This window comes from Lutjanus erythropterus, chromosome 17 (genome assembly GCF_056507025.1).
Source record: "Lutjanus erythropterus isolate fLutEry1 chromosome 17, fLutEry1.hap2, whole genome shotgun sequence".
NCBI lineage: Eukaryota > Metazoa > Chordata > Actinopteri > Lutjaniformes > Lutjanidae > Lutjanus > Lutjanus erythropterus.
In genome coordinates, this window is record NC_139333.1 from 25722325 (window position 1) to 25748156 (window position 25832).

General features: G+C 37.7%; 3 protein-coding genes across 4 annotated transcripts in view; 2 read left to right on the forward strand and 1 right to left on the reverse strand.

Annotated features, from left to right (window-relative positions):
* The window catches only part of LOC146312306 (kelch domain-containing protein 1-like), a 42972-nt gene extending 42000 nt beyond the window's left edge, over positions 1 to 972 (forward strand). The window contains exon 13 of the mRNA XM_084740723.1: positions 581 to 972. Coding sequence (XP_084596849.1) covers positions 581 to 716 — 136 coding nt within the window. The 3' untranslated portion in view covers positions 717 to 972. The remainder of the gene's footprint in view (positions 1 to 580) is intronic.
* A 378-nt stretch (positions 973 to 1350) lies between these two features.
* LOC146312308 (LIM and SH3 domain protein 1-like) lies at positions 1351 to 19804 on the reverse strand. Of its 2 annotated transcripts, XM_084740724.1 has the most exons (8): positions 19669 to 19804; positions 14923 to 15017; positions 13349 to 13433; positions 9398 to 9505; positions 7448 to 7555; positions 4310 to 4379; positions 4110 to 4198; positions 1351 to 2661 (listed from the first exon to the last, which is right to left on the reverse strand). In XM_084740724.1, the coding sequence occupies exons 1-8, from the start codon at positions 19735 to 19737 to the stop codon at positions 2488 to 2490; spliced, it is 798 nt and encodes a 265-aa protein (XP_084596850.1). In that variant the 5' UTR covers positions 19738 to 19804; the 3' UTR covers positions 1351 to 2487. The 2 variants fall into 2 exon arrangements, with proteins under 2 accessions (XP_084596850.1, XP_084596851.1); XM_084740725.1 differs by lacking the exon at positions 9398 to 9505.
* A 1628-nt stretch (positions 19805 to 21432) lies between these two features.
* LOC146312309 (uncharacterized) lies at positions 21433 to 25182 on the forward strand. Its single transcript, XM_084741084.1, has 3 exons — positions 21433 to 21670; positions 22634 to 22813; positions 23407 to 25182. Exons 1-3 carry the CDS (start codon positions 21568 to 21570, stop codon positions 24972 to 24974), a joined length of 1851 nt encoding a protein of 616 aa, XP_084597210.1. The 5' UTR covers positions 21433 to 21567; the 3' UTR covers positions 24975 to 25182.
* Positions 25183 to 25832: the final 650 nt, after the last annotated feature.

The following is a 25832-nucleotide window of genomic DNA, read 5'->3' on the forward strand; positions in this document are numbered from 1 at the left end:
TACCAAATTTCATGGCTAATCAGTCCAGTTGAGACATTTTACTAGAACCCAAACATGAAAAGTCAGTGATCACTAGTGATAAGCAGATGAGCCTCATGAAGCTGTGAGGCTTTCTTACGACTTGTGCCCTCAATCCTGTGAGCAAAACACCACCACACCTAGTTGATATTAATAGTTTCAGTCTCATACATGTGCAATAAAAGTCCTGCATGTTATTTAATCTGTAGGCCTACTTTCATCAGAAGTTCTGCATTAAATACAGATGTTACTGTGCAGCATGTTGCAGCAAAAGTAATGATGTACTGTCAACATAAAACATTTCTGACACCAAACACGAATGCATCAGTGTATTTTCATGTTTTTAAATTCCTTGGTTGATATGTCTGTGGTATCTCAGGAGTAAATAGAAACATTACAGCCAACAGGCAAGCCAAAGGTCAGTCATAAACATGCAAACGATGGTACAACACAGCACCAGTGTGTATTAGAGCACGTTGGTTCAGTAAACGCATCAGCTCTTGGTGCAGCAGGAACTTTTTCAAGTGCCCGAACCATCTTTGTGTTCTTCTTTCCTCTGTAGATTGTGTGAGGACATGATGGGCAGAAACCCGGAGCTGTTTGGGAGGCAGCTGAACTGGCTGCCGTCAAAGCTGCACGGCAAAATCCAGAAGCGAGTGGCCTTTTTCTCCGCAGCGGCGCCCGACCTTACAGCTTGAAGTTTTGTTTCTTTTAAACTGACAAGACTCTGAGCCAACTGCTTATTACAGAACTGTTTTCATTCTGTGTCTGTTGTTGTGTTTAAAGATTTAAAACAAATGGTGCTAAGATTTAATTGTTTTAACTTAAATGTCTGTAAATAAAGTTTTTGTTGCCTTATTTTAAAGAACCAGTTTAGATCAACTAAAGTTTTACTCCATGTAGTGATTTGATAATCTGCAATCTGTTTTTGAATAAAGTTATTGATATGTTGTATATTCCTGTGGTGTTTGTCATTTCCTTCATGGATGATGCAGGAGATTAAAGGGCCAGTGTGTAGGATTTACTGGCATCTGGTGGTGACACTGAATATCCTCCCGTTCCAAGGAGGAGAAACTACAGTGGGTCTGAAAGTTGCGAAAGCTTAAATCTAAAGCCAGTGTTTAGTGTGGCTACTGTACAAACATGACAGTGCAACATGGCGGCCTCCATGAAAGCTGTCCTGCACCCTTTGTAACTTTAAACAGCTCAATTTAAGGAAAATGCACTAATAAACATAAACATGTTCTTATTCTTCCAATAAATTGCTAAATCTTATGCAGTGGATTTAAGAAGCAAAATTTTCAGTCTTTCACAAAAAACAAATACACAGTAAAATATTCCACTTTTAATCAAATCTTACATAATTAAATCATTAAATGCATGATTGTCTTTCTCAGTGTATCAAACAAGTGTTAAGTGGATTTTAGAAAATGTCAACTCAAGAATTCTTTGGTTCAACTGCAGAAAAATTCACAATTTACACTTGAATGCATCGGTTTCTGTGAGGCCTTCATTTTACTGCTGAAGGACATAAAAAGTAACCTGAGAAAGACAAATTACATGTGAAATATTGTAGTACATTTAATATTTTAATAATATTTTCTCTGCTTTCTTTCTTCCTGTTACAATCATTTCACTTTAACCTTTAATATATTTGTACTTCCCTAAAGTGAAATTTCAGTCTGACTATTCTCATTTTGTCAAAATCCCATAACCAGTAACTCTCCTTTACTTAGATTTTATAATCACATTTCTGGCAAAAAAAAAAAAAAAAGAAAGGCAAAGCTTCGGAAGCCCTGAGATGTAAGTGAGGCGGAAAAAAAGAATCTGGTGATCCATTTTCTAAGTCTGATAAAGTTTGTTTTCACTCCTGTGTTTATAACTTGAATACAAGTGAAGGAAGTCTTTCATCTGTGTAACAGGTGGCAAAAAGTTTTGCAAGGATCATTTGTCTGAGTTACTTTTTTTTTTAACCTGTGAAAACGGGTGGAAAAAGTTATGCCAGGCTAAATTTAGCATTGGAGCACTTCAGCTTCTTGTGGCCAAAACGAGTATTACACCAACACTAACTTTTTTTTTTCTTCACCTGCAAAAACGTTTTCTTTTGTCAAGATCATCCAACAAGTGTTTGCTGTTGCATTACTCATTTTGACCACAAAATTTTTATCCTGTTTTCACAGGCATCTTTGAAATCAGTGGGATTTGTCTGTTTGTAAACGCATCATAGATATTAGGAAATTGTTACATATAACAATAATTAAACAATGAAAACAATTTAGATAAGACTTATAAAACAGATCACCAGACTTTTTTTCATCCTTTGGCTTTCAGGGCTTCAGCAGAACCAGTTGGGGAAATTTAAAACAATCTGCAATTCTTGTCGTTTGCAAAACTTTGAGACGAAGCCTGATTGTTGGTGGTGACAGTAGATTCACGGGGCATCACGTCTGTCGGACAGGCGCATTTGTTTCACATAGGTCTGACGTAGTTGGCAGGCAGCAGACCCCGCTGCCCCGTGCGCATGTTGCACCCGAACATCCACCCCTCGTCTATCGGCTCCACGTCTGAGATCAGGTCGCCCTCCTGCAGAGAAACTTCATCTGCTTCTGCTGCTGTGTAGCTGTACATGGCCTGGAAACGTTTCTGTGCGGGTCAAACAGGCACAGAGGAGATGAATAAACAGAGGTGCATGCAGATGACAGAACAAAGACTGCACAGAGTCCAGACTGCATCATTTGCATTGAAGATGAAAAATTTCCCTACTGAGTGAACCATAAACACACACATAGGTGCCTGAGCAGTAGAGCAAGTGGAGCAGCTGCACGTCCACAATTAAACAATTAAGTCCCAGGCAAGGGAAGATATTGCAGGATTTTTTTCTGTAGTGGTGACAAAATGTTAAAAAGTAAACATATATAGTTTGAACTAACAAATCTCTCCAGGGAAAATATCACACCAAACCCCCTTTAAGAAATGTGACATATTAACAATTCCTTACATTTCTGGAAAAACGCATACCTCTAGAAACACAAGATCAAAGGCATCATATGTCTACAGTATTCTCGTCAATTCGGCATCAATATAATCCATTTTGGATTTTATCCCCTCAGTCCATTAGGCTGCTTTTGTAATTAGCAGTGTAATGGGTTAATAAATTGCCTTGCATTGGAAACGGCTATAGTTTTACTTCTTGCTAACTTTGAAGGTTTGTCTAAAGGTCCATGTTTGTGATGTCTAGAAATGTAAAAACGTTTATTTTGTAAGCAATGATGTGCAGTCCTCCCTTTTCCCACTGGCATCATCTGCAAGGCCAGTGGTTCTCAAATACTGGTCTGGGGACTTACAGTGGTTCATGATACTCTCTCTCATTTAAATGATCACGATATTAAAAAAATATATATACGTTTATTTATTTATGCAAAAGGCTTCAGTGTAGCCTGAATATCACTGTGTGCAATTAGCATAATTAGCTCATTATCAGGTAAAAAAAAAAGAAATCTAAAAATCATCACACCTATATAAATAAATAAATGAATATTCTTTTGATGAGACCCCTTGGCAGAGTGCCAGAGACCCCTGTAGGTCCCTGGACCACTGTTTGAGAACCACTAGCCTAGCAGGCCATACAAGTGGGAGAAGGGATTCAGAAATCTTTTTAGACATTTCTGAACATCACAAACATGGACTTAGACTCTTATCAACTTTCTGAGTTGACAAGAAGTCAAATCATCGCCATTTCTGATGCAAGACAATTAATTAGCTCATATGCTAATTATACAAATTGACAAACATGCAACTCTTTGCGACCAGGCTTCATCTGATAAGCCTTTAATTGACATTTTAATCTCTATGCTACACTGTGTGGCCAAAAGTATGTGGACACCTTACCTTATAAAAAGGTTCTTAGATCTGTACTTAAAATAATTTCTGATGGTCTGCTTAACTTCAGTTCATAAAGTGTACTGAGCATAAAAAAAGTTTGTAAGTTGTGCAGCTGTGATGTATAAATCTTAATGATCTAAGCACAATGACAGAGTGAAATGATCAACAATCACAAGTCGATGAAGTGCGTTCTTCTGCATTAGCCTTACCCCTCCACTAGGTGGTGCTACAGGAGCAGGACGCATCTGTCCAAACGGCTGACTGAATCTCTCAGGGTTGGATGGTTGCACTTCATCTACTGCGCACACACACACACCAACACACACACAATTAATGCAAATATATATACAGTTAAATAAGTTTATTTAGAGGAGTATATCTCAGAAAGTGTCTGGATGTGCTTTGTTACCTTGTCTGTTTTCAGGAGGAGGTGCGTCGCTTCGAATCCTGCTCTTCTCAAACTCTTCGTGGTACTTTATCTGCACACACACACACACACACACACACACACACACACACACACACACACACATTAATGCAGTTCTCTGTGAGAAGCAGTTCACCATTTTAGGAGGTGCTGAGAGATGATGAGGGGGGAGTTTATCTCTGCTGCAACAGCAACCGTCTTTAGAAGAAAAGAAAAGAAACCGTCAAACAGCTGACGGCTTCACCTGTCTGTTTTAAAATTTCAGATATAATGAGTTTTATTTCATTTCACTTTGCAGAAACAAAAAGATTAAACGTACCAGTAAAAATGTATGTATTGACACGGTTGTTTGGATTGTAAACCCCTTTAAATTTATACTACATGAACAGGAACAAATAGGAATTAGGCCTACGCGATAAAGCTGAACCTATCACAATAATGAAGTCTCATATCGGTCAATAAATATAATTATTGAACATGTAGGATATGACTGAGGATATGTTTTGTACTCCTAGAAACAGCTAAGGTGATAAATAATCAGTAGTCATGTGGATATAATGACCAACTGGTAGTAAAACAGGTAGAACAGTCTGATAATTTCAGAAAATTACATAATTTTACTGTAATTCGGCCTTAAAAACCAGGAAAAGATAGCACTTATATGCCATATCATGATATAACAAATCTATCATGATATCTTGTCTTATATCATGGTACGATATAATATTGATATTTTGCTCAGTCCTAATAGGAATAATGTTTAAAAACCTGTCGTATATGTTTCACGTTGTCTATTTAGTTCACAATTCCTGAGCACTAACTTTGGAAGACCAAAAGTGTTTTTGTTTTTGAATGTTTTTGTATGATTCATTATTAATAAATAAATGTTTTTTACTATTTGCGTGACACTTGTTGTCCTCCATACTAAGACCCTGAACACACAGTTTTGGTGAGGAATGATATTTGTTTTTGGCTTTTCATGCTCTTCACAAACAAACACGTTTGATTTTTTTCCACTGTGAGTTTTTTGGTCTAATAGTCTGAATGCGGTTTTCAGTACAGTTTTTTTTCTTCTCATAAAAGAAATGGAGGCAGTCACACTGAAACTGCACAAAAGTGACGGTTCTAAGATTCTTAAAATGGATTTGTCTTGCGCTCGGATGTCTCCACTTCAGACCGATTAAACTGTTGAACCTCGAGTGATGAGATGTTTGTGTAAAATACAGTGAGTCCAGCAGAGACAGACAGAGAGACGAGGACGAGCTTCATGACCCTCTGTACTATTAATCAAACACAGGTCCAACGTTTAGTGTCTGCAAGAGGAAACTGGACGTTGAACGAGAAAAAGAAGGAGCAGCTGCCATGTGTCCTCAACAGACCTGAGGAGGAAAAAACAGGAAGAGAAGACATGGTGGGAAAATAACAGAAGGAAAGAGGGAGACTTAAAAGAGACAAAAGAAACTAGGAAGGAAGGAAGGAAGGAAGGAAGGAAGGAAGAACAAAAAAGAAAGAATCAGCAAGAGAGGGAGAAGGAGAAGAAAGAAAGAAGAAAGGATGGGAGAAAGGAAGGAAGGAAAAAGAAAGAAAGGAGGCAAGAAGGGAGGGAGGAAGAAATAAAAGAAAGGAGGGAGAAAGAACAAAAAAGAAAGAAAGAAGGAAGGAAGAAAGAAAAGATGGAGGGAAGAACTAAAAAGAAGGATGGATGGAAGAAGGAATGAAGGAAATGAAAAAAAGAGGGAACAAAAAAGAAAGACGACGGTGGCAGAGAGGGAGGAAGGAAGGAAGGAAGGAGGGAAAGAAGACATAAAAGAGGGAGGGAGGAAAGAAAAGAATAGAAACAAGGGCGGTAGGAACAAAAAAGGAAAGGCAAAGAGGAGGGAGAGGGAGACGAAGAAAGGAAAGAAAGGAGGGAAGGATGAAGAACAAAAAAGACAGGAAGGCTAGAGAGGGAGGAAGGAAGGGGAAAAAGAGGGAGGAAAGAACAAAAAAAAGAAAGAAAGGAAGGGAAGAAAGGGGGAGGAAGAACAAAAACAAACAATGAAAGAAGGAAGATAAAAGAAAGAAGTGAGCAAGAGAGGGATAAAGGAAGAAAGAAAGAAGAACTAAAAAAAAAGACAGAAAGGAGGGGAGGAAGGAAGGAAGAAAGAAAGAAGGCAGGGAGGGATGGAGGAAGGAATGAAGAAAAGGAAAAAGGGAGGGAGAAGAAAAAAGCAAAATGAGAGAGGGAGGGAAGGAGGAAGCAGGAAAAAAGGAATGAAAGAGGGATGGAGGAATGAAGGAAAGGAAAGAAACAAGGGAGGGCAAGACAAAAAAAGAAAGACAGAAAGGAAGGAGAGAGGGAGGAAAGAAGAAAGGAAGGAAGGAAGGCATAAAGGAGGGAGAATGAGGTAGGAAGGAAAGGAAAAAAGGAGGGATGGAAGAATATAAAAGAAAGACAGAAAGGAGAGAGAGAAGGATGAAGGAAGGAAGACAAGAAGACAAATGAAGGAGAGTGAGAAAGAAAGGAAAAATGGTACGAAAGGAGGAAGAGAGGAAGGAAGAAAGGAAGGAAGTGAGGAAAGAAAAGAGGGAAGGAAGAACAAACAAGAAAGGAAGAAGTGAGCAAGAAAGAAAGAAAGAAAGAAAGAAACAGCGATAAATAAATAAATCTTCCAGTGGAAAAAGTGGTTAGTAGATTTTTCCTCTTTTGACTCGCAGCTTATCACCCGTCATTCCTTCATGCAACCAAACCAGAGCTCCCATGAGAGAAGAGAGAGAAAGTTTGAGTGTGTGTGTGTTTGTGTGTTTCAGTGAGGTATGTGTGTGTCTACCCGTGTGTGTGTGTGTGTGTGTGTGTGTGTGTGTGTGCAGAGAGCGGACGTTGACTTTTGTGTCCACAGCTGAGAGACTTTGACCATATAGGGCAGCTGCTCCTCAGTGGACGTTTGGAGAGAAATGTCTGAAATGTGGCTGTGTGTCTCTGCAGGGCTGCTCTCTGACATCCTCCACTGCTGCGAGTGGAGCAGAGCATTCTCCCCGCTCATGTCTCGGATTTGCGGAAAGACGTGTTCCCGCTGAGACATTTTGGCCCGACCGACCATTCGTGATGTTCCAGTGTCTCTCTGGGGGAACCGCACTTACATTACTGATCTGGTCCTGCGTCTTCTTCAGTCTCTGCATCTCCGGAGTGTCGACCACCACGCTGAAACCTTTCCCCTTGTTCTTTTCAAAGTCCTCCTTGTAAAGAGCCTGAAATAGTTAATTAGAATATGAAAAAAAAACCAATCATGTTACTTTAGGGGAATAGTTTGATATCTTGGAAAATACGCTTATTTCATTTTAATTTTTTTCCAGCACCTTTAAAGGTCTTGGTAGGCAGTTTGTTACCTTTGGACAGAGCCAAGCTAGTTGTTCCCCCATTCCAGTCTTTATGCTAAGCTAAGCTAAGATAACCATCTGCAGCTTCTAAAGCAACGAAAATAAGCGTATTTCCCATAATGTCAAACAATTCCTGACAAATTAAATGACACAATTGGAGTGAAACAGTTTCACTAGATTTGTTGTATGTTTACTTCATGCACAGATTTATCCTTCAGCTGAAAACATGGAGTTTAAAGCTGCATTCGTGTTGTGCTGTTACCAGTCGAATGACATCCTGCTGTTTGAAAATATTATGTAACACATTGGTATCTGGAAACAAAAATCTTAGATTACCAAATTCTTTGGTCTAATATATTGCTTTATGTCCGTTGTTAGGTGTATTGATTAGCTATGCTGGTAATTATGTGCATTTAAATGTACTTTGTTAAATATTCTATTCACACTTAAAAATCAAACTTCAAGTAATCTGACATAAGCTTATTCTCACACACCATCCTGGTCACCAGCATCACCACATGCAGTCCTGAAATATTTTTAGCAGTTGGCCTCTCTAGCTAACGTTAGTGGTCGGTCCGTGTGGCTACTGTTAGCAGTTGGTCTGTGCAGGAAGCACTAGCAGTTGTTTTGTGTGGCTAACATTTGTGGTTCGTCTGTGTAGCTAATGTTAGTGGTTGGTCTATTTAGCCTACATTACCAGTTGGTCTGTGTAGCTTATGTTAGAAGTTGGTCCGTGTAATTAACCTTAGCAGTTGGTCTGTGTAGATAATGTTAGGAGTTGGTCTCTCTAGCTAATATTCATGGTTGGTTTGTGTAGCTGGTGTTAGTGGTTGGTTTGTCTGGCTATCGTTAGCATTTGGTCTGTGTAGCTTATGTTAGCAGTTGGTCTGCTTAGCTAATGATAGCAGTTCGTTCGTGTAGCCTATGTTAGCCATTGGTCCGTGTAGTTAACCTTAGCAGTTGGTCTGTATAGTTAACGTTAGGAGTTGGTCTCTCTAGCTAACGTTAGTGGTTGGTTTGCGTGGATAATGTTAATAGTTGGTCTGCATTGCTAATGTTAGCAGTTGATCTGTGCAGGACATTAGGCCTGGGGGGTATAAAGGTATTACGGTATAGCAGGATATTAAGAAATCCAGTTTTGGATTCAACCCAGATGATAAAGGTAAGCTAACATACGCGCCACTACTGACTGGTCAGAGTAGTGTTTTGTCCTGATCGGTTACTTTACAGAGCATTACAGAGTGAGATGGGCAGACTAATTACTGGTGACAGTTACAGGTGAATGCGCTGAATCGAGGGACAGGTAAACAGTAAATGTATCTGCAATTTGATGATACCTTTTTTCAGGATTACAGTTACCTTTTTTTAAATCATCTTAATTATGTAATTCTATTGCATGTAATCCGTTACTCCCCAAGCCTGGTCAGCAATGATAAATTCAACACAACATGAATGCAGCATTGGGTAGAAAGTATTTAGAAGTATTTAACACTTGTTAAAGGATGTTGTTTTATATGCATGCAGACATGCAGACACATACATAAACATACACAGAAGATGGAGAGACATCACATCTAAATCTCTCTAAAAATTAAGAAAAAGGTCAGTCAACGAGTTGTTATGACTGTAGAGACGTAACGAAGAACTAAAGTTAGGGTCTGGTGTTATTAGATGATTCGATGCTCGGCGGTTTTCGAGGTGGACCAGACGTACGTGACTGATCTGGTCTTGTGTCTTCTTCACTCTCTGCATCTCCGGAGTGTCGGCCACCACGCTGAAACCTTTCCCCTTGTTCTTTTCAAAGTCCTCCTTATAGAGCGCCTGCAAATTTGTAATTCATCAGGATTTCAGAAACTCAGCCTTTTAAATTAGAGAGAAGGGTTTAGAAAAGACCTCTGAGGTTAACTTCTCAGCCCAAAGAGGGGTGTTATTTTTCAAAATGACAACAGCGAGACAATACAGTTAGTTTTTATGAGGTTGCACGCACACTTTTACTAAATATGATTCACAACTAAACATAAACGGTTAATTGTCAAATTTCCTTGCAAGTTTAAGCTCAGGAGAAACACTTGCAACATTAAACAAAGCTGATATGTTTACTTGAAAGTAAATCTGAGATCCCAACACATCGTACACACACTCTCTCACACACACACACACAAGTGAGTCATGTTTTTGCTATGAGGAATATGTAGTCTCAGTAAGAGAGCTTGACTGCCGAGACTTTTATGGTTATAAACAATGAAGTGGGTTGGTTGGACGAGATGTGAGGAGAGGACAGAGAGGAGGAAACGGCTTCTGGTATAAATTTGATTGTGTTGTTAACATAACAATCATGTAGCATAAGAACATAGTTATGTTACATGATCGTTTCAATGGGTTTTAACCAAAAATAGAACCGCTCTCGCCTTGTTTGTGTGGTTACATCAGGTTCTTGTTTCAGATATTTTGAGTCGGTTGCACCTACAAAGATTAATTTAAGCTAATAAATTACTTAGAACTACGTTTAAAATAAGTAAATCCAGATTTAAAATTAAGCAGAGCTCTGCTGCTCAATTAAAAAACAAACTCCATTTAGTAAATCCAAGTTGACTGATGAAAACTGATAAAAAAATAATTAAAAAAAATAATAAATTTAAGTGCTGTCAGGACCTAGTGGGTATAAATGAGGGGGCAAACCATTATCTTTTGACTGCTGTGTATTCCTTAACAAAAAGTTACACTCTCATAACAATTAGCTACCTAAAAGTTGACAAAACTTAACAATTTTTGTTAGCTAACGAAAAAGGTAATATGTTAGGTTGTTTGGTAACTAGTGGACAAAAGTTTTCTAAATGTTACACCGTTTGTAGGCCAGCTAAAAAGTTAACAAAAATGTTATACTGATAGCTTGTTAGCTAAAAAGTTAAAATGTTACACTGTTTGCTGGCTACCTAAAAAGTAAACAGAATATTAAGTTGTTTGCTAGCTAGCAGAAAAAAAAAACATGTTACATTGTTTGCAAGCAGGCTAAAAAGTTAGCAAAATGTTATACTGTATATTAGCAGGCTAAAAAGTTAACACAACTTGTTGTTGTTTGCTAGCTAGCAGACAAAAACAAAATAAAATGTTATAATGTGTGTAGTATGAATGCTGTAACACTGGTTCACTTATTCTCTTGCATCACTTTTTACAGCTTGTGTGTCATGAAAATTATTTAGTTCCTTAAATACTTAACAATCAAAAGAGTTATCAAAACGTACTGTTTGCTAGCTGGCAGGAAAAAGTTAACTTTTTAGCTGACTAGCAAAAAACATAATATTTTGTTAACATGACATTACATTGTTTGCTAGCTATCGTTGGCTATTGTTGGCTGAATTATTGGAACAGTATAGTCAAATAACAGAGGCCTTAGGCTGCAGATGTATGTCACTTCTTGTGCTAATATGTATCACATGTAGTTTGTTTTCTTAGTGTACAATCGAACATCGAACCAAACCCTTAATGATAGGAGCAGTTTGATCAACCACAAGCCTTCTTGATGAACATCCTGGAATAAATCAATCAGCAGCTTAACTGCTGTAATCAGTTGTCCTTCAGCACTTTGTTATCAACAGTGATAACGATAAACCCTCACTTCTGTAAACACTGAGTTTTCCAAAATACTTGAAACTAAGTCTTTCCTCATGTATCAGTCCTTCGTATAATTTGGAGTAGTTTAATCTACAGGTATATTTCAAGTGTTTATTATTTGTGTTCTTTCAGAGAGTTTGATGAGAAGTTATGAGAGGTTAACAAATGAGCTATAGTTGGACTACGACTGCTACAACCTGCAAGGCAAAGGACACCAGAAGACCTACCACTGAAATCTAACTCTATGGCTGGGTTGCACCAACAAGGGTACATTTTAAAAATCTCATTAAGTTTAATTTTAAGTTATGTTGCACCAAACTTTTAAACTTTCTCAAAATAACAAAAGATTCAATTTAAACTTCTCTGTAAACTTAACTTAAATCTAGTTTTGTTTTAACTTTAAGTTTAGACTAAACTTTACTTTGTTGCACCAAGACTTTAAACTCTTGAGGAGGCTGAAAGTTAAACGTTTTTTGTTAAAGAATACAGAAAAGGAAAGTTAACAGCTTCCCCCTCTTTTATACTTAATAGGTCCCAACAGCACTCAAATCTCAAATGATCTTTCAGTTATTTTAATTTGGGTAAGCAAACATCTCCATATTGATTAAACTATATTTGATTTCAGTTTACATCACTATACTTGGATTTACTTAAAATAATCTTAGTTCTTAGCTGTGCAACGGAGCTCTGCTTAAATTTAAATCTGGATTTACTCATTTTACATTTGCTAAACTCTGATTAGAACTAATCTTTGTTTGTGCAGCCCAGTCAAATTAATTTTAATCCAGACGTAACAGTGAAATGAAACCTTCACCACTATTTCATGACTACTGATACAATTTATGAATTCATGCTGAAGCTAGCCAGCTACTCCAAGTTATATCAGGTTCCCAAGGCATTAAAAAGGATAAACTGACATTTTTCATTGAAGGTAGCTAGCTAGTGTTAGCTTAATAACAATAAGTTAACTACCACATGGAGTTATTAAAACATTACCATTAAATAGAATTGATGTAAGCCAACTCAATTAGAAATGTAAGGGACAAACAAACTTAGTAAAAATGTCTACTAAGTAAACACAGGTCAATGGTGTAGTGACAAGACAAAACTAATTAGTCAGGTGGTCAGGCAGCAGTAAACATGCTAACAGACTAGCTCGTTAGCAATACGCTAGCTCAGCTACTCCACATCAGTCATGTGCACTGCAAGTTGTCAAGAGTCTCCCAGAGCCAGGAGTCGATTAGCCCAGCTTAAAGTTAGGCTAGTAGATTAGCCTAGTTTAAGCATATGACTGGAAGCAGGGGGAAACAGCTAGCCTAGCTCAGGTACCAACACCGAGCCATGCAGCACATATGGGACATTTACTGGAGACATTTCAACAGGTTTACCAAAAAATGTAGCATTAAAAAAAACCCTGATCATTTGAGTTGAGTTTCAGACTGAAATCTTTTCTGCCTTTTGCAGGCAAAGAAAAGCTTTGCATCTAAATGCTGAGAGACAAGACAATCCCTGAAGTAAAATTAAAACTGTAAGGGAATCTCTTTAATTGTGCGTGACTTGGATGAGTTATCCCTTTGATCAGGTTAAACTGCTGGCTCGAACACTGTTATTAGATTAAGAGATTAGGACCAGCGAAGGCAGTCAGGGAGGCTGAGTTGAGCCGGTGCCACGAGAGACCAAAAGAAAGACAGATTTTTAAAACTACTGCCAAATTTTTGACTATTTCGGACACTTAGGAGGAATATTTACATTTGACAAAACTCATATTTGGTTTGAGTTCAGTCTCAGATCTTTAAATCAAAGTAAAGCTAGCGTGCTCTCAAAGGGCTCAGTTGATTAAATCGAAGGAATCCAATTGTCACGAGAGGTGTGTTGAGGTGCGCTGTGAGACGGATAGAGAGCTCACCGAAGGTGACGGATAGAGAGGGAGAGATACCCCGAGTCATGGTGACGCAACAAGATTAGGACCAGTATCTCTGCTGGTGACAGAAAGCAAGAGACTGAGCGGGAGTGACAGCAGAGACGGAGACGAGTGATCTGTGGACGTCCCACCTGGCTGTTGAGCATGCTCTGTTGTTTGAGACGCAGATTCTCCGGGGTGTCGGTCACTATGGTGAAGGAGGTTTTGGGGTAATGCCTGAAAGAAAAGAGGAGAATGACTTACTCAATGTTAGAGACAGAGGAATAGAAATGGTCTTATTGTGAAGTGATTTCTTGGAATATCTTCAAATGCTTTGCATCCATAAAATCTGTACAAGCTGAGCTAAAAGGCTGTGTAAGTCAACAGACCACAATATATGCAATTAATGAATTTTATTATGAGTGTGGTTCACTCCTGAGAGAAGTATGAACATGGACAGAAGTGTTGACGTGATACAAACACTTTCTTTGATCACAAAACCTAATTTTTCTCTATAATACTGTGATTTATCAGTGAAATGTATGAACTACACGCAGGCTTGGGTCTTAACAGTTAGAAACAGACAGATAGATCCACATTATACGCTCACCTCCAAATGTCTGCATCAAAAAAAATAAGCTAAAAGGTTGTGCAAGTCAATAAAAGTTAATTTCACATGGTCCTATTTGTGGTGAACGGTGAATTGAGTGAATCAGTTTGCGATTAATGAATGTGAACGTGAGCATCGTTCACTCTTGAAAGAGACGACGTTCACATCGTAAGCTGATTAAAAAAAGCATGATCACATGTTTCTCTACAATTGTGTGTTCAACAAGACCCATAAACAAAATGTCATAAAAAATTTAATGTTAATTTAGATTTAGATTTTTATGTCAACCCCCCCATTTTCTGTGAAAAAAAAAAGATTAAATTATACTGACAAACTGACAAATTGTACTTACTAAAAGTAAACAAATTTCGGCTTTCTGCAGAACACCTGAAGGCAACACAATCCCTAATAATATATGACAGATTATTAGATAATTTTACTTCTTGTAAAGCAAACTCTACAAACAAACTTTTTATGTTTTCAAATCTTCCTGTAACATTCTGCTTTTTATATTCTTTGTATTTTTCCCATATGTAACTATTACTAGTAGTATTTTTGACCTTTTGACCTTTGCGTAGTGATGATCTGCGTAAATTATGGTGAGATGCGTGTTTTTTTATTTCATCCTAGGGCATTTTATGTTTTCCTTATTAACTGCTTAGAATAAATCCGACTCTGAATCTGAGAGTCAAGCTCTTCATCTCAGGTTACACTGTGGATTTGTTGGGATCACATGATTCAGTCTTTCAGTTCACACTTCCCTTTTCCATCACCTCTACACACAGCAGCATCCACTCTCCATCTGTCTGTCTGTCTGCTTCGGAAATAAACGTCTACTGGTGTCGTGACAGGGTTCGTCTGTGATGAAACGGCCAAAAACCTCCTAAAAACAAACAACTTTTGCTGCCTCAACTTTCAGACGAAAAAGGAGAAATAAAAGATGTAAGGTAGATTTATAAAACTACATATTGTTATTATTCGTGGTACAGTTTTATGTGGAATTTTACATTTTATTAGTGTTTCCACACTGACTGAGTTTGCCCTGTTCACCGCGGCTTGTCTGAACGTTTTAGTCCCTGTAATCATCAGGACGATCCGTGTGGTGTGAACACTCACATACTGCAGTAAGGTTTCTTCTCAAAGCCTTTGTAGGTCGTCATGCTCAGCGCCATCTTGCACACCTCGCAGCTGAAACAACCTTTGTGCCAATACTGGAGAGAGGGGGACAGTAGAAATCAGAGATTGAGTGTAAGACATTAACATCAGCAGGACTTTAACAAAATAAATTCAATCCACTGAAATAAAAACATCCTGGTGGCCCAGTGGTGTTTCTAGAGGGGGGGCCTAAGGGGGCACTGGCCCCCCCTGAAATCTGATTGGCCACCACAAGAGCCTTACGATCATCCTCAAGTATGGTTGAACCTGCTGTGTGACTTTAATTTGGGATGGTAATGACTAATCATTAATCAGTTAATCGCCATTAAGAATTTAATGATCAAAAATGTATTAATTAATTAATAATTTGGCTCTGTGTAACTAATGTTAGCAGGTGGTCTGTGTAGCTTATGTTTGCAGTTAGTTTGTGTAGCTAATATTAGCTGTTGGTCGGTGTAGCTAATGTTAGCAGTTGTTCTAATCATTAATCAATTAATCGGCATTCAGAATTCAAGTGATGTATTAATTTGTGATTAATTAGTCTAGAAATGGCATTGTTTGCACCTCATTTCACAATGTTTTGCCAAGAGGAGCCATTTGTTGAATAAGAAAACTTAAATTTCAGTTTAAAATGCCAAAAAAAGAGAAAACAATTAAAATGAGAAAAATAGGCATTTTATATCTTATTAATTATTGAAGATTAATTGATTGTTTGTCAGTGTTTTCAACTACTGGTTACGGAAAATGTAAAAACCTACTTTAAATATGCATTTTACAACACAGGCTTTGAGATTTTAGTTGTAGTTCCCTTTATGCTACTCACAAAAACAATAACCATAACAATAATCATGCACAATATAATATTAAACAAAAATAATAAATCATAAAAATAAAACTTCTCGTGGTGGAATGATGAAGATGAATTTAGTCTCACATCCTGAAGAAAGAGGTACAATGGAGATACAGTTTCTTAAAAAAAAAAAAAGAATGGAAACTTTATATGTTGTGATTGGTTGGACGATTTATCTTTTACCCAAAGATTCTATGTACAGGAATGTAAGAAACAGTAATGTTAGTAATTAAATTAGATATGACCCCAGTAAAAAAAGTCTGGACATGCCCCTGTGGTGGTACACTGTGAAAAGTACTTCTGAATTCTTGCTGTTTACTGATTTGACTTGGCATCAGCTAAAAAAAGAAAAGAGGACTTCAGTGTAACTTGCAGTGACCGAGTGGGAAAATTCCTTCACTGAGAGCACAGCTGTTTCTCTGTTTTTGCACTTCTGGTTCCAAGAGATGGTTCCAGTGAGAAACTTTTACATGTGAATCAAAATTGTTTGTTTAGATGCATATTAAATCCAGAGTACTGTCAGCACAACATTTAAGTTATGGATTAAGCTGTGATTTGTTGTACCCCAGCTTCCCCTGTTGTGTTTAAGGGATGGTTTGGATTTTTTTTTTTAAAGTGGGGTTGTATGAGGTACTTGTATTTAGTCAGTGCAATAATGGTATGCTCCAAGTTTGGAGTGTACCAGTGTTGGAAGCTAAGCAATGTACTGATGTGGACAGGATCAGCAGGAAAACATATTTTAGCCACATAAAAAAGTCCCACCTAAAAAAAAAAAAATCAATCTCAGTTTATGTTCTATTGTATATTTAGAATATTTTCACTGCTTTACTTTACTGTCAGACAGCCTCTTCTGATGGAAAAACATTGCTACATAAGCCACATATTGCTCTCTGCAAAGCCACCAGGCTCCTTTGGCAAAAACAATAAACCTGTACAGTGTTAGATAGTGGTTGTTCTGTGCAGCTAATGTTAGCAGTTGTTCTGTGTAGCTAATGTTAGCAGTTGTTCTGTGCAGCTAATGTTAGCAGTTGTTCTGTGCAGCTAATGTTAGCAGTTGTTCTGTGTAGCTAATGTTAGCAGTTGTTCTGTGCAGCTAATGTTAGCAGTTGTTCTGTGTAGCTAATGTTTGTGTTTTTTTCTGTGTAACATTAACAGTTGTTCAGTTTAGCTGATATTAGTGGTCTAATCTTGGCGGTTGTTCTGTGTACTAATGTCTGCAGGTTTTTCTGTGTAGCTAACATCAGCGGTTGTTCTGTGTAGCTAATGTTAGCAGTTGGTCTGTGCAGCTAATATTAGCAGTTGTTTTGTGTAGCTAATATTAGTGGTCTAACATTAGCGGTTGTTCTGTGTAGCTAATGTTAGCGGTTGGTCTGTATGGTTAATGTTTGTGTTTTTTTTCTGTGTAGCTAACATTAGCAGTTAATCTGTGCAGCTAATATTAGCAGTCTAACATAATCCCTATTTTTCCTAAATGTATCTGTAATCTGATTCTCTGTAAAGCCACCAGACTCCTTTGACAAAAACAGTCATTTTATCTCGCAGAACATGAGAGTCATTTTTCTACCGCTGCAGTTTATTTGTCTCATTGTAGTATTTTGGTGAATCCAAACTAACCTTTTAAACCTTTAGCAGTAGAGCAGCAACTCCTGTGTTCTGTGAGGCAAATTTACAAATTTTTCCAACAGAATCTGGTGGCTTTAGAGAGAGTGATATCTGGCTTACTTAAGAGAGGTTTCCTGACAGAGAAGGCTGTCTGAAGGCAGTGAAAATATTCTAAATAAAGAGCACAATTAAACTCATAATTTGTTTGTTTTGTTTTGTTTTTTTGCTGGCTAAAATAAATTTTGCTGCATTTCTTAGCTTCCTACACTGGGCTCCTGTTCATACACATGTACGATGTTTGAACCCTCTCTGTCACCTGAGCTCCAGACTGTGCAAAGAAAAAAAAAAACACTTTCTACTCTGTGATGTTTGTGGTTTATGCACCATCTCAGAGGAAATCCAAAACACTAGCTAGTAATCCGGCTAACCAGGCTATTTTGCATTCTTAAAGTCATTAGATCAGTTTAGATCAGTGATGCTCAACTTGCAGCCTGTGGGACAAATCTGGAGTGCTGGGTGGCCCGCCAATGATTTTTTTTATTCACAATGACAATAAACAGTTTCACAGTGGGGATTTTTGTTTGTTTATACATTAATAATGTTCAATAATGTTCCTTTGCTGTTACTTGGGATGTTGCATATTATGCTTCTAACACTAAAAGAACTTAAACATGTTATTGATCCTGTCCCTGTAGGAGCAGTTTATGGTTTATGTTTAGAAATCCCACATTTGAGTGGAGAGGTTTGAGAAGTTTTAGCTTTTGCTAAATGTTATTAGAACCAGACAAATGTATCAGGTATATCAGTCTGTAACAGTATTGGTGTATGTGTTGTCATGTATTTTTTTTTAAAGAAAATAATTCCTAATCGTCTGATTTTCATTTGTTTTTGCAGTTTTACTGCCAGCAGTATTTTGCATATTTGATCCTTTTTAAAAAAGTTGTTCTGTCTATGTTTGTTAATTTATACCCTACCTATTTATAATCATTAAAAGAACCAGTTAATGTTTGCTGTTTCAGTGCCCTGATGTCATTTTGGATTATCTATTTATAAAGCCATAAAGGCCTCATATCAATCCTTGCATCAAGTTAATTTAGTAAATTAATAAGTGAGTTAATTTGGAACCAGATAATCTCAAAGAAAGGTCAGTTATTGGCGTTTATTTTTTATTTATTCATTTATTTTTTCATTAAGTCTGTTCTACTGAGTGAATTCTGGCCTCCTGTCATTTTTTAAAAGTGGCTCCCGACCAAAGCAAGGTGAGCATCTCTGATCTAGACTGTTTTCTTTGTCAGGTTTTAGTCACATTATCAAAGAACATCTTAAGAAGCTGGTACAGTCTACTGTATGTGCTCTGTCTGTTTATAACATTGAGGTTTGTGGTCAATGTTCAACCAGATGTGTCTCTTTTTATGTATATACAGTGTGTATATATGTGTATACGTATACAGTCATTGCTTTCACTGGTAAGTCTCAAGTCTTTGCACTAAAGTCCCACGTCAAGACTGACAAGTCCCACGTCCTTAACTTTGAGTTTCGAGTCACCAAAAGTAATGCCAATTTACCAACAGCGCCAGACCTCCCCTGGGTGGGTTCTAGATACAATTCTTTGAATATAAAAGCGTTCTTTGTAGAAACACCTGGGTGGGTTACATAAATGTCTTGGAATATAAGAAAGTCATCATCAACCCCATTGGTGGGTTCTAGGTGAAATCCTTGAAACATATAGGTAGAACTCCTTAGATGGGTTAGATAAATCCATTAGAATATAAAAAGGTTCTCTGTGGAAACCCCTGGGCAGGTTCTTGTTAGCACCCTTAGAAGGTGGAAAGAGTTTGGATAGAACCCCCACAGAGGGTTCTGGATGTAGCCATTACACCATAGAACTCCTTTAGAACCATAGGTGCAACCTTTCACTTATGGTTCTAGCTATAGCCCTTTATATTGGGTTCTAAGGAGAGGATTTCAAGTGGAACCACCAGGAATCAAAAGGATGTATTTTGTGGAGACAAGCGAAAAAACTCTGTGTGGTTCTAGTTAGGAACTTAATTTCTAGGAGTTTATCGTATCAATACAACACAGAACACACAAAAATAAATCAAAAGCTATTTAAAAAGTATATAAGTACAGTAACCTGTAGGAAATTAATGTACACAGCTGACTGCAAATATATTAAGCCTATTAAAAGACAGAAATATTAGTTAAATTTACACATCACAGTGATTTTAGTGAATTGTATTATTGTATCATCTTACCTTATCAAGGCAATTTATTTTTTCTGTGGGGTAAACTGGTTTATTGCATCTTCCACAGGGTGGATTCATGATGGCGTGAAGTGATTCCTCAAACCACGAAGAAAAAAAAAAAACTCCTCACTGATCCAGTAAAAAGTGTTCAGAGGTGAAGCTCAGGCTGTGATGAGCAGCTGGGAACCGAACCGTCCTCCTCTTCGCCTGCAGGCACATCAATTAATATACGGACGAGACCTCAAGGCGAGGAGGAGTCAAGTGAGAAGCACGAAGCTTTCACGGTGCCTTCATGAGCTGTCGAATATTGGAACATTCATTTGGTACGTTAGTAATTAAGTGGGCAGAAAAACGTCGAAATGACTTGTCTTAACTTCAAACAAATTCACTTGACATCACGTGGAGCTCTGTGCTGTCATGGTCATTCACACTTTAAATATTTATCCATAACTAAAATGTTATCAACAGCTCTTGTTTTCATCTTATGCGTTTCATAACTTGAGATAAAGTGTGTAAAATTACGCCCACAACTTACATAACTATTTATCATAATTGATTTGTAATTATTAAACACATCCCACTGCATATATGTGAATGACGGGGTTTACGTGGGGCACCTGAAGGCAGCTTCAGGGGTTCCTAATAACCTTAAAAGGAGCAGCAAGTCACACTGAACTTTAGATGAATACGACGCCATAAAGAAATGCAATACCGCTCAAAATACAGCATGGAGTCTATAGTTAGACACACATGTGGCGACAAAAGTGTAATAGCTAAAATGTCAACAAAAAGAAAGAAATAAAAGATTTGATGCTCACAGGCTGCAGCACGCAGAATGGGGCGTGGTCCGAGGTGGGCGGCACTGGACGTTTGGTGGGCGGGGCGTGGTCTGGTTGAGCCAAATGAAGCAAATATCGCCATCTGTTGGACAACTGCAAGAAGCACAGGATATAAATCTGAACTCCAATATAATGGAAACTTCTATTTAAAACAACTTTCCATTGTTTAAATATATAAATATATGTTAGACATACATTTGTATTAAGAACAAAATATAAATATGTACACACCTGAATATAACAGAAACTTACTTTTGAAACAACTTTCCATTAATTAAATAAAGACTATAAAGATATTTTAAATAGAGCTTTTTACATAATCAAAACTTGACATCACGCCACAGATCAATAAATTCTGCACAACAAAAGCAACAGCTGTACAAACTAATAAATCTGACACTGAACATAAAACACTTAGGGCTGCAATTATTAATCTATTATTAATCGACCAATAAATTGATCTGCATCCATTTTGATAATCGATTAATCTTTTGAGTCATTTTTTAACTTAAAAAAAGTAAAGATTTTCCGATTTCAGCTTCTTAAATGAGAATATTTTCTGGCTTCTTTACTCCTCTCTGACAGTAAACTGAATATGTCTGAACTGTGAACGAAACAAGACATTTGAAGACGTCATCATGGCCTTGGATCAACATTTTTCCTGATTTTCTGACATTTCATGGACCAAAGATCTAACCGATTAATTGAGAAAATTATCAACCGATAATGAAATCTGTTTTTAAAGTACCCCACCCAAACACCAACCTTGATTATGAAATTCTAGGCCTGACTGTTGTGCTGTTACTTTTATTTAAGGATCTGAATATTTGTCTCTCTGTCTCTCTGTGTGTGGCTGTAGTACCTCGTGTAACCACAGGGTAGCGGTGTTCTTCCGTCAACCGTCACATTCAACCAAATCAGACCAGAAGAAGACGATCCCGGAAGCACTGTGGCTGACAGCTGAACTGTTAGTTTTCCTCTGCCTGGTGAAGTGTGTGTGTGTGTGTGTGCGGCTGCTGTTGAAGCTTTAAAATGCTGACAGATTAAATAAAGTCCAACCCGGTCCGTCATGACTAAACTGCAGGTTTTGAGGTCGCTGGTGGCGGAGAGACTGTCGGCTGCTGCGGAGGAGGTCTTCATGATAACAGAGAGGAGGAGGCTGCACTCAGCAGGTCTGCAAACACAACAACACGTTTGTTAACTGTTTTAATAAAGAAGTTATTTTTCTCTGAACGCCACCCACTTTAATATACTGAGTTAATGTGTTTTTATGACTTTCACGTTCAGCTAAAATATTATGCGCTTAGTTTTGATCCAATCTTAAACCAACCAGGTTTTTCAAGTCCTCCTCACAAAGACAGAGACAGCAAAACAGTTTTTTCTTGACCAAAACCAACGTTTAATTTAATTTAATTAACACCTTTAAACATTGTGTTTGAGGGTTGTGGATAAAAGCTGTTCCCATAATAATACATCCAATTATTTTGTAAGTTAAATTATTAGTATTTGGAGCTCAATCAAGATCAGATCTAAACATAAGTTTCCTTCCCTTTTTTTCTTTAAAAAATTATTATTATTATTATTATTATTATTATTATTATTATTATTATTACTTAAAAAAAAATAAAATATCAGAAAACAGTCCAAGTTCAAGGTGATGTCTTTAAATGTCTTGTTTTATCAGTCCAGAACCCAAAGATATTGAGTTTAATGTGATAATAAACAGAGAAAAGCAGGAAATCTTCATATTTCAGAGGCTGAAAACAGCATTTTCTGCCATTTTTGTATGAAAAATTATTTTAACTATTAATTGATTGTCTAAATAGTTTTAAATGTTTAATTCTTTTGTACTGGGCAAGTTAGTTGCTTGATTTACGAGCCCGACATGGCCATCTTTACATATAATTATGAGATTAAAAAAAGTCTTGGTTATGAGATAAAAAGTCACAATAATGAGAAAAAGTCGAAAGAGTCAGAATTATATAATAATAATTTCAACTTTTAAAAGACTTATAAAAGAAAGAGGGAATAAATGCAAAACAACCCATTTTTTCAGAGGAAATAGTCTCGACATAAGGAGCGTTCACTTTTGTATTTGTGCCTGATTTGTTTATTTCTTTCTTCCCCGGCTACAGAAATGTCAGCTGAGCAGCAGAGGGCGGCAGTACACCAGCGTCTGTCGGTGGCTGCCGATGAGATCTTTAAGATTCTGGAGGTCGTGATTGGTGAAGTCTCCAGTTCTCATGACGAAACTGAACGTCATCGCAAGCTGCTGGACATCAAATTGAAAACAGAGACAAATATACACACAACAGGTACACTGCACATTGCAAGAATTATTCTTCTTTGACTTTTACTGCACACAGAATGAGACTGAAGCACTTACAGCTTCAATTAATAATCAATTATAAAATTAATTGTAAGCTATTTGGATAAATGATTAATCGATTTGTGTCATTTTCTAAGAAAAAAAAATAATTTCAGCTTCTTAAGTGTGAATATTTTCTGGTTTCTTCACTCCTCTCTGAAAATAAACTGAATATTTTTGAGTTGAGGACAAAACAAGACATTTGAGGACGTCATCTTGAGCTTTTCTGGATCAAATAACTAATTGATTAGTGGAGAAAATGATTGACAGATTAATTGATAATAGAAATAATCATTACATTTATAATTCCTGAAATAATTACAATATAATCAATAAAATGTGTCAATATAAATTTGATTAAACCACATTTCATATACAATATTCCTATTTTCAGCGCAGTCTTTTGACGATAACTGACTCTAGTAAAACCTCACAGATGAAGAAAGCAACAGATGTAACCACGTTAGCCATTGTATTAATAAGGAATTTATTTGTTTATTCAAATTCTCCATCATGAATTTTCTCTTCATTTCTCTTCAGACAGACTGCCGCTCTCTGGGTCTGACTGTGACAAGGACGTTTCCTCTGAGCAGCAGAAATGTGAGCAGAGCCGTAGCTCCGATCAGGTCCGGAAAACGTCAAAACTGCCGCAGATTAAAGACGCATCTACGGTGACAGACTCTGAGTTAATCCACAGTAAGGGCTCACATCCTCGCCGAACACGACAAGCAGAAAAGGGCGCCTCGACTCGAGGAGAGCAGTATGTGCTGTCACGCAGTGACCAGGAGGTTCTGTCATCAAACAATTTGGAAGATAATGATAGTGACGAAGAGCTAAAATCAAACAAAAGAAAAACATTTCGGAGTGCAGAGTGTTGCAAAATGTGTGGAACGTCTTTACGCGAAAGGAAGAAAATTAAAAAACAAACAAGGAAAAAAGCAACAAACAAGATTCAAACTCCAGGACAGAGCTGCTGCAGAGTGTGTGGAAAGTTCTTCCGCTACAAACGCTCTTTCCTGAAACACGTACTACAGCACGAGCCGAGCTCTGACCTGTGCGGAGCCTGTGGAAAACATCTGGACTCTGACGAGAGCTTGGCAGTGCATTTACAAACTCACAATGAGGAAAACATCTGCAGGGATCAAACAGACGAGAAACAGTCAGAGGCAGAGTGCTCTGACGCTGAGAGCAAAGTGGATGACAGTGATGAGGACTGGAGGGAAAGTGAAGGAACTGACGGAGACAGCGAGAAAGACGAGACCAAAGAAAGATCACCAAAAGCAAAAAATCAAGAATCAAACAAAATAAAGGGACCTAAAAATAAGGATTCATCTCATCTAAAATATCGCTGTAAAGTGTGCAGCAAGTCTTTCTGCTACAGAGCCTCTTTTTTAAAGCATGTGCAGGAAGAAGAGCGGGACACAGATATTTGCGGGGTGTGCGGAAAACATTTCGAGTCTGAGGATAGCTTGAGGCTTCACTTGCAAACTTACATCAGAACGAATGAGTGTGAAGTTTGCGGAAAACACTTTGACGGCCACAAACAGCTGGAGATGCACATGAGAACCCACACAGGAGAGAAACCGTACATCTGCACCGTCTGCGGCAAAGCATTCGCCCAAAACGGAAACCTGATGGGGCACATGAGAGCTCACACGGGGGAGAAACCGTACGCTTGCAGCGTGTGTGGTCAGAGCTTCAGTTTTAAAGAATACATGATGGCTCACATGAGAATCCACACAGGTGAGAAGCCGTTTCTGTGCAGCATCTGCGGGAAAGGATTCAGACAGAGGGGAACTCTGAAAACACACATGATGATCCACACAGGAGAATCCACGCACCGCTGCAGCATCTGTGACAAAAAGTTCTACAAGAGCGGAGCGCTGAAGATCCACATGAGGTCCCACACGGGAGAGAAACCGTATCTGTGTAACGTGTGTGGGAAAAGCTTCACGGCGAGTGGCTCACTGACCAAACACATGGGCGTCCACGAAGGCGAGCGAACGCACAGCTGCAGCGTCTGCAGCAAAGGTTTCCTGAGGAAAGAGGATCTGAAAAGACATGCTGAGACTCACGGGGACGAATCCTCACAGCTGACGGGTCTTTAATGTTTGGGTCCTGTCTGTTAAAGGAATAGTTCCAATATTTTTTGAGCAAAACTACCAAACATTGTGTAGTTCCACCTTCTCTATTGTGAGGAGTTGCCATCTTTCTGTCTTATATGACAGCATGTTAAGGGCCTTACAGTGTGGCAATATTCTGAGGGAAAGTCAGAAACTTACAAGAAAAAAACTTGGAGAAATACTAGGGTTTTTTGAGTACATTTCAGGTAAAAAAAAAAAAAAAGAAAAGGGGGGGGGGGGGGGGTGTAGGGGGGACCAGGGGAAGGAGTTTAATATTCTAAAAAAAAAAAAAGAACTTCCAAGATTGAAGTCATGAATTCCTTGAGATTAAAGTGGTAAATTTATGGGTGCAAAATTTGGAAAAATAGTTGCCGTATTGCCATTGTAAGAAAAAGAAATGGAGCTCGGGGAAGGGAAAGTCACAAAAAACCTCAGTTTTTTTTTTTTCTTTTTGTCAAGAACCGCACAGCTTTAATTTACAAAGTTGGATCAGCCATCTTACAGTGTATTATTTCCTGCAGTGGAGTTTGTTTCTTGTAACACCCCCCCAAGAATTTTATGACTTTAATCTCATAAATTTTCTCATTTTTTTCTTGTAAGCATGTGACTTTAATCTCAGAGAATTTATTAGTTTTTTCCCCTCATCATTTACCACTTTATTTTCAGAGAATATTAGTTATTTTTCTTGTAAATTTATGACTAACTAAATTCAAGTACAAGATATTAATAAATAAATACAGAAAAATAATGTTTTTTAACTCTATCCTTTAAATAATCAGTTTATTTTGTGCGATTTACTTTCTAAATGTTTAGTCTGAGGACACTTTTGCTCAAACCAAAATC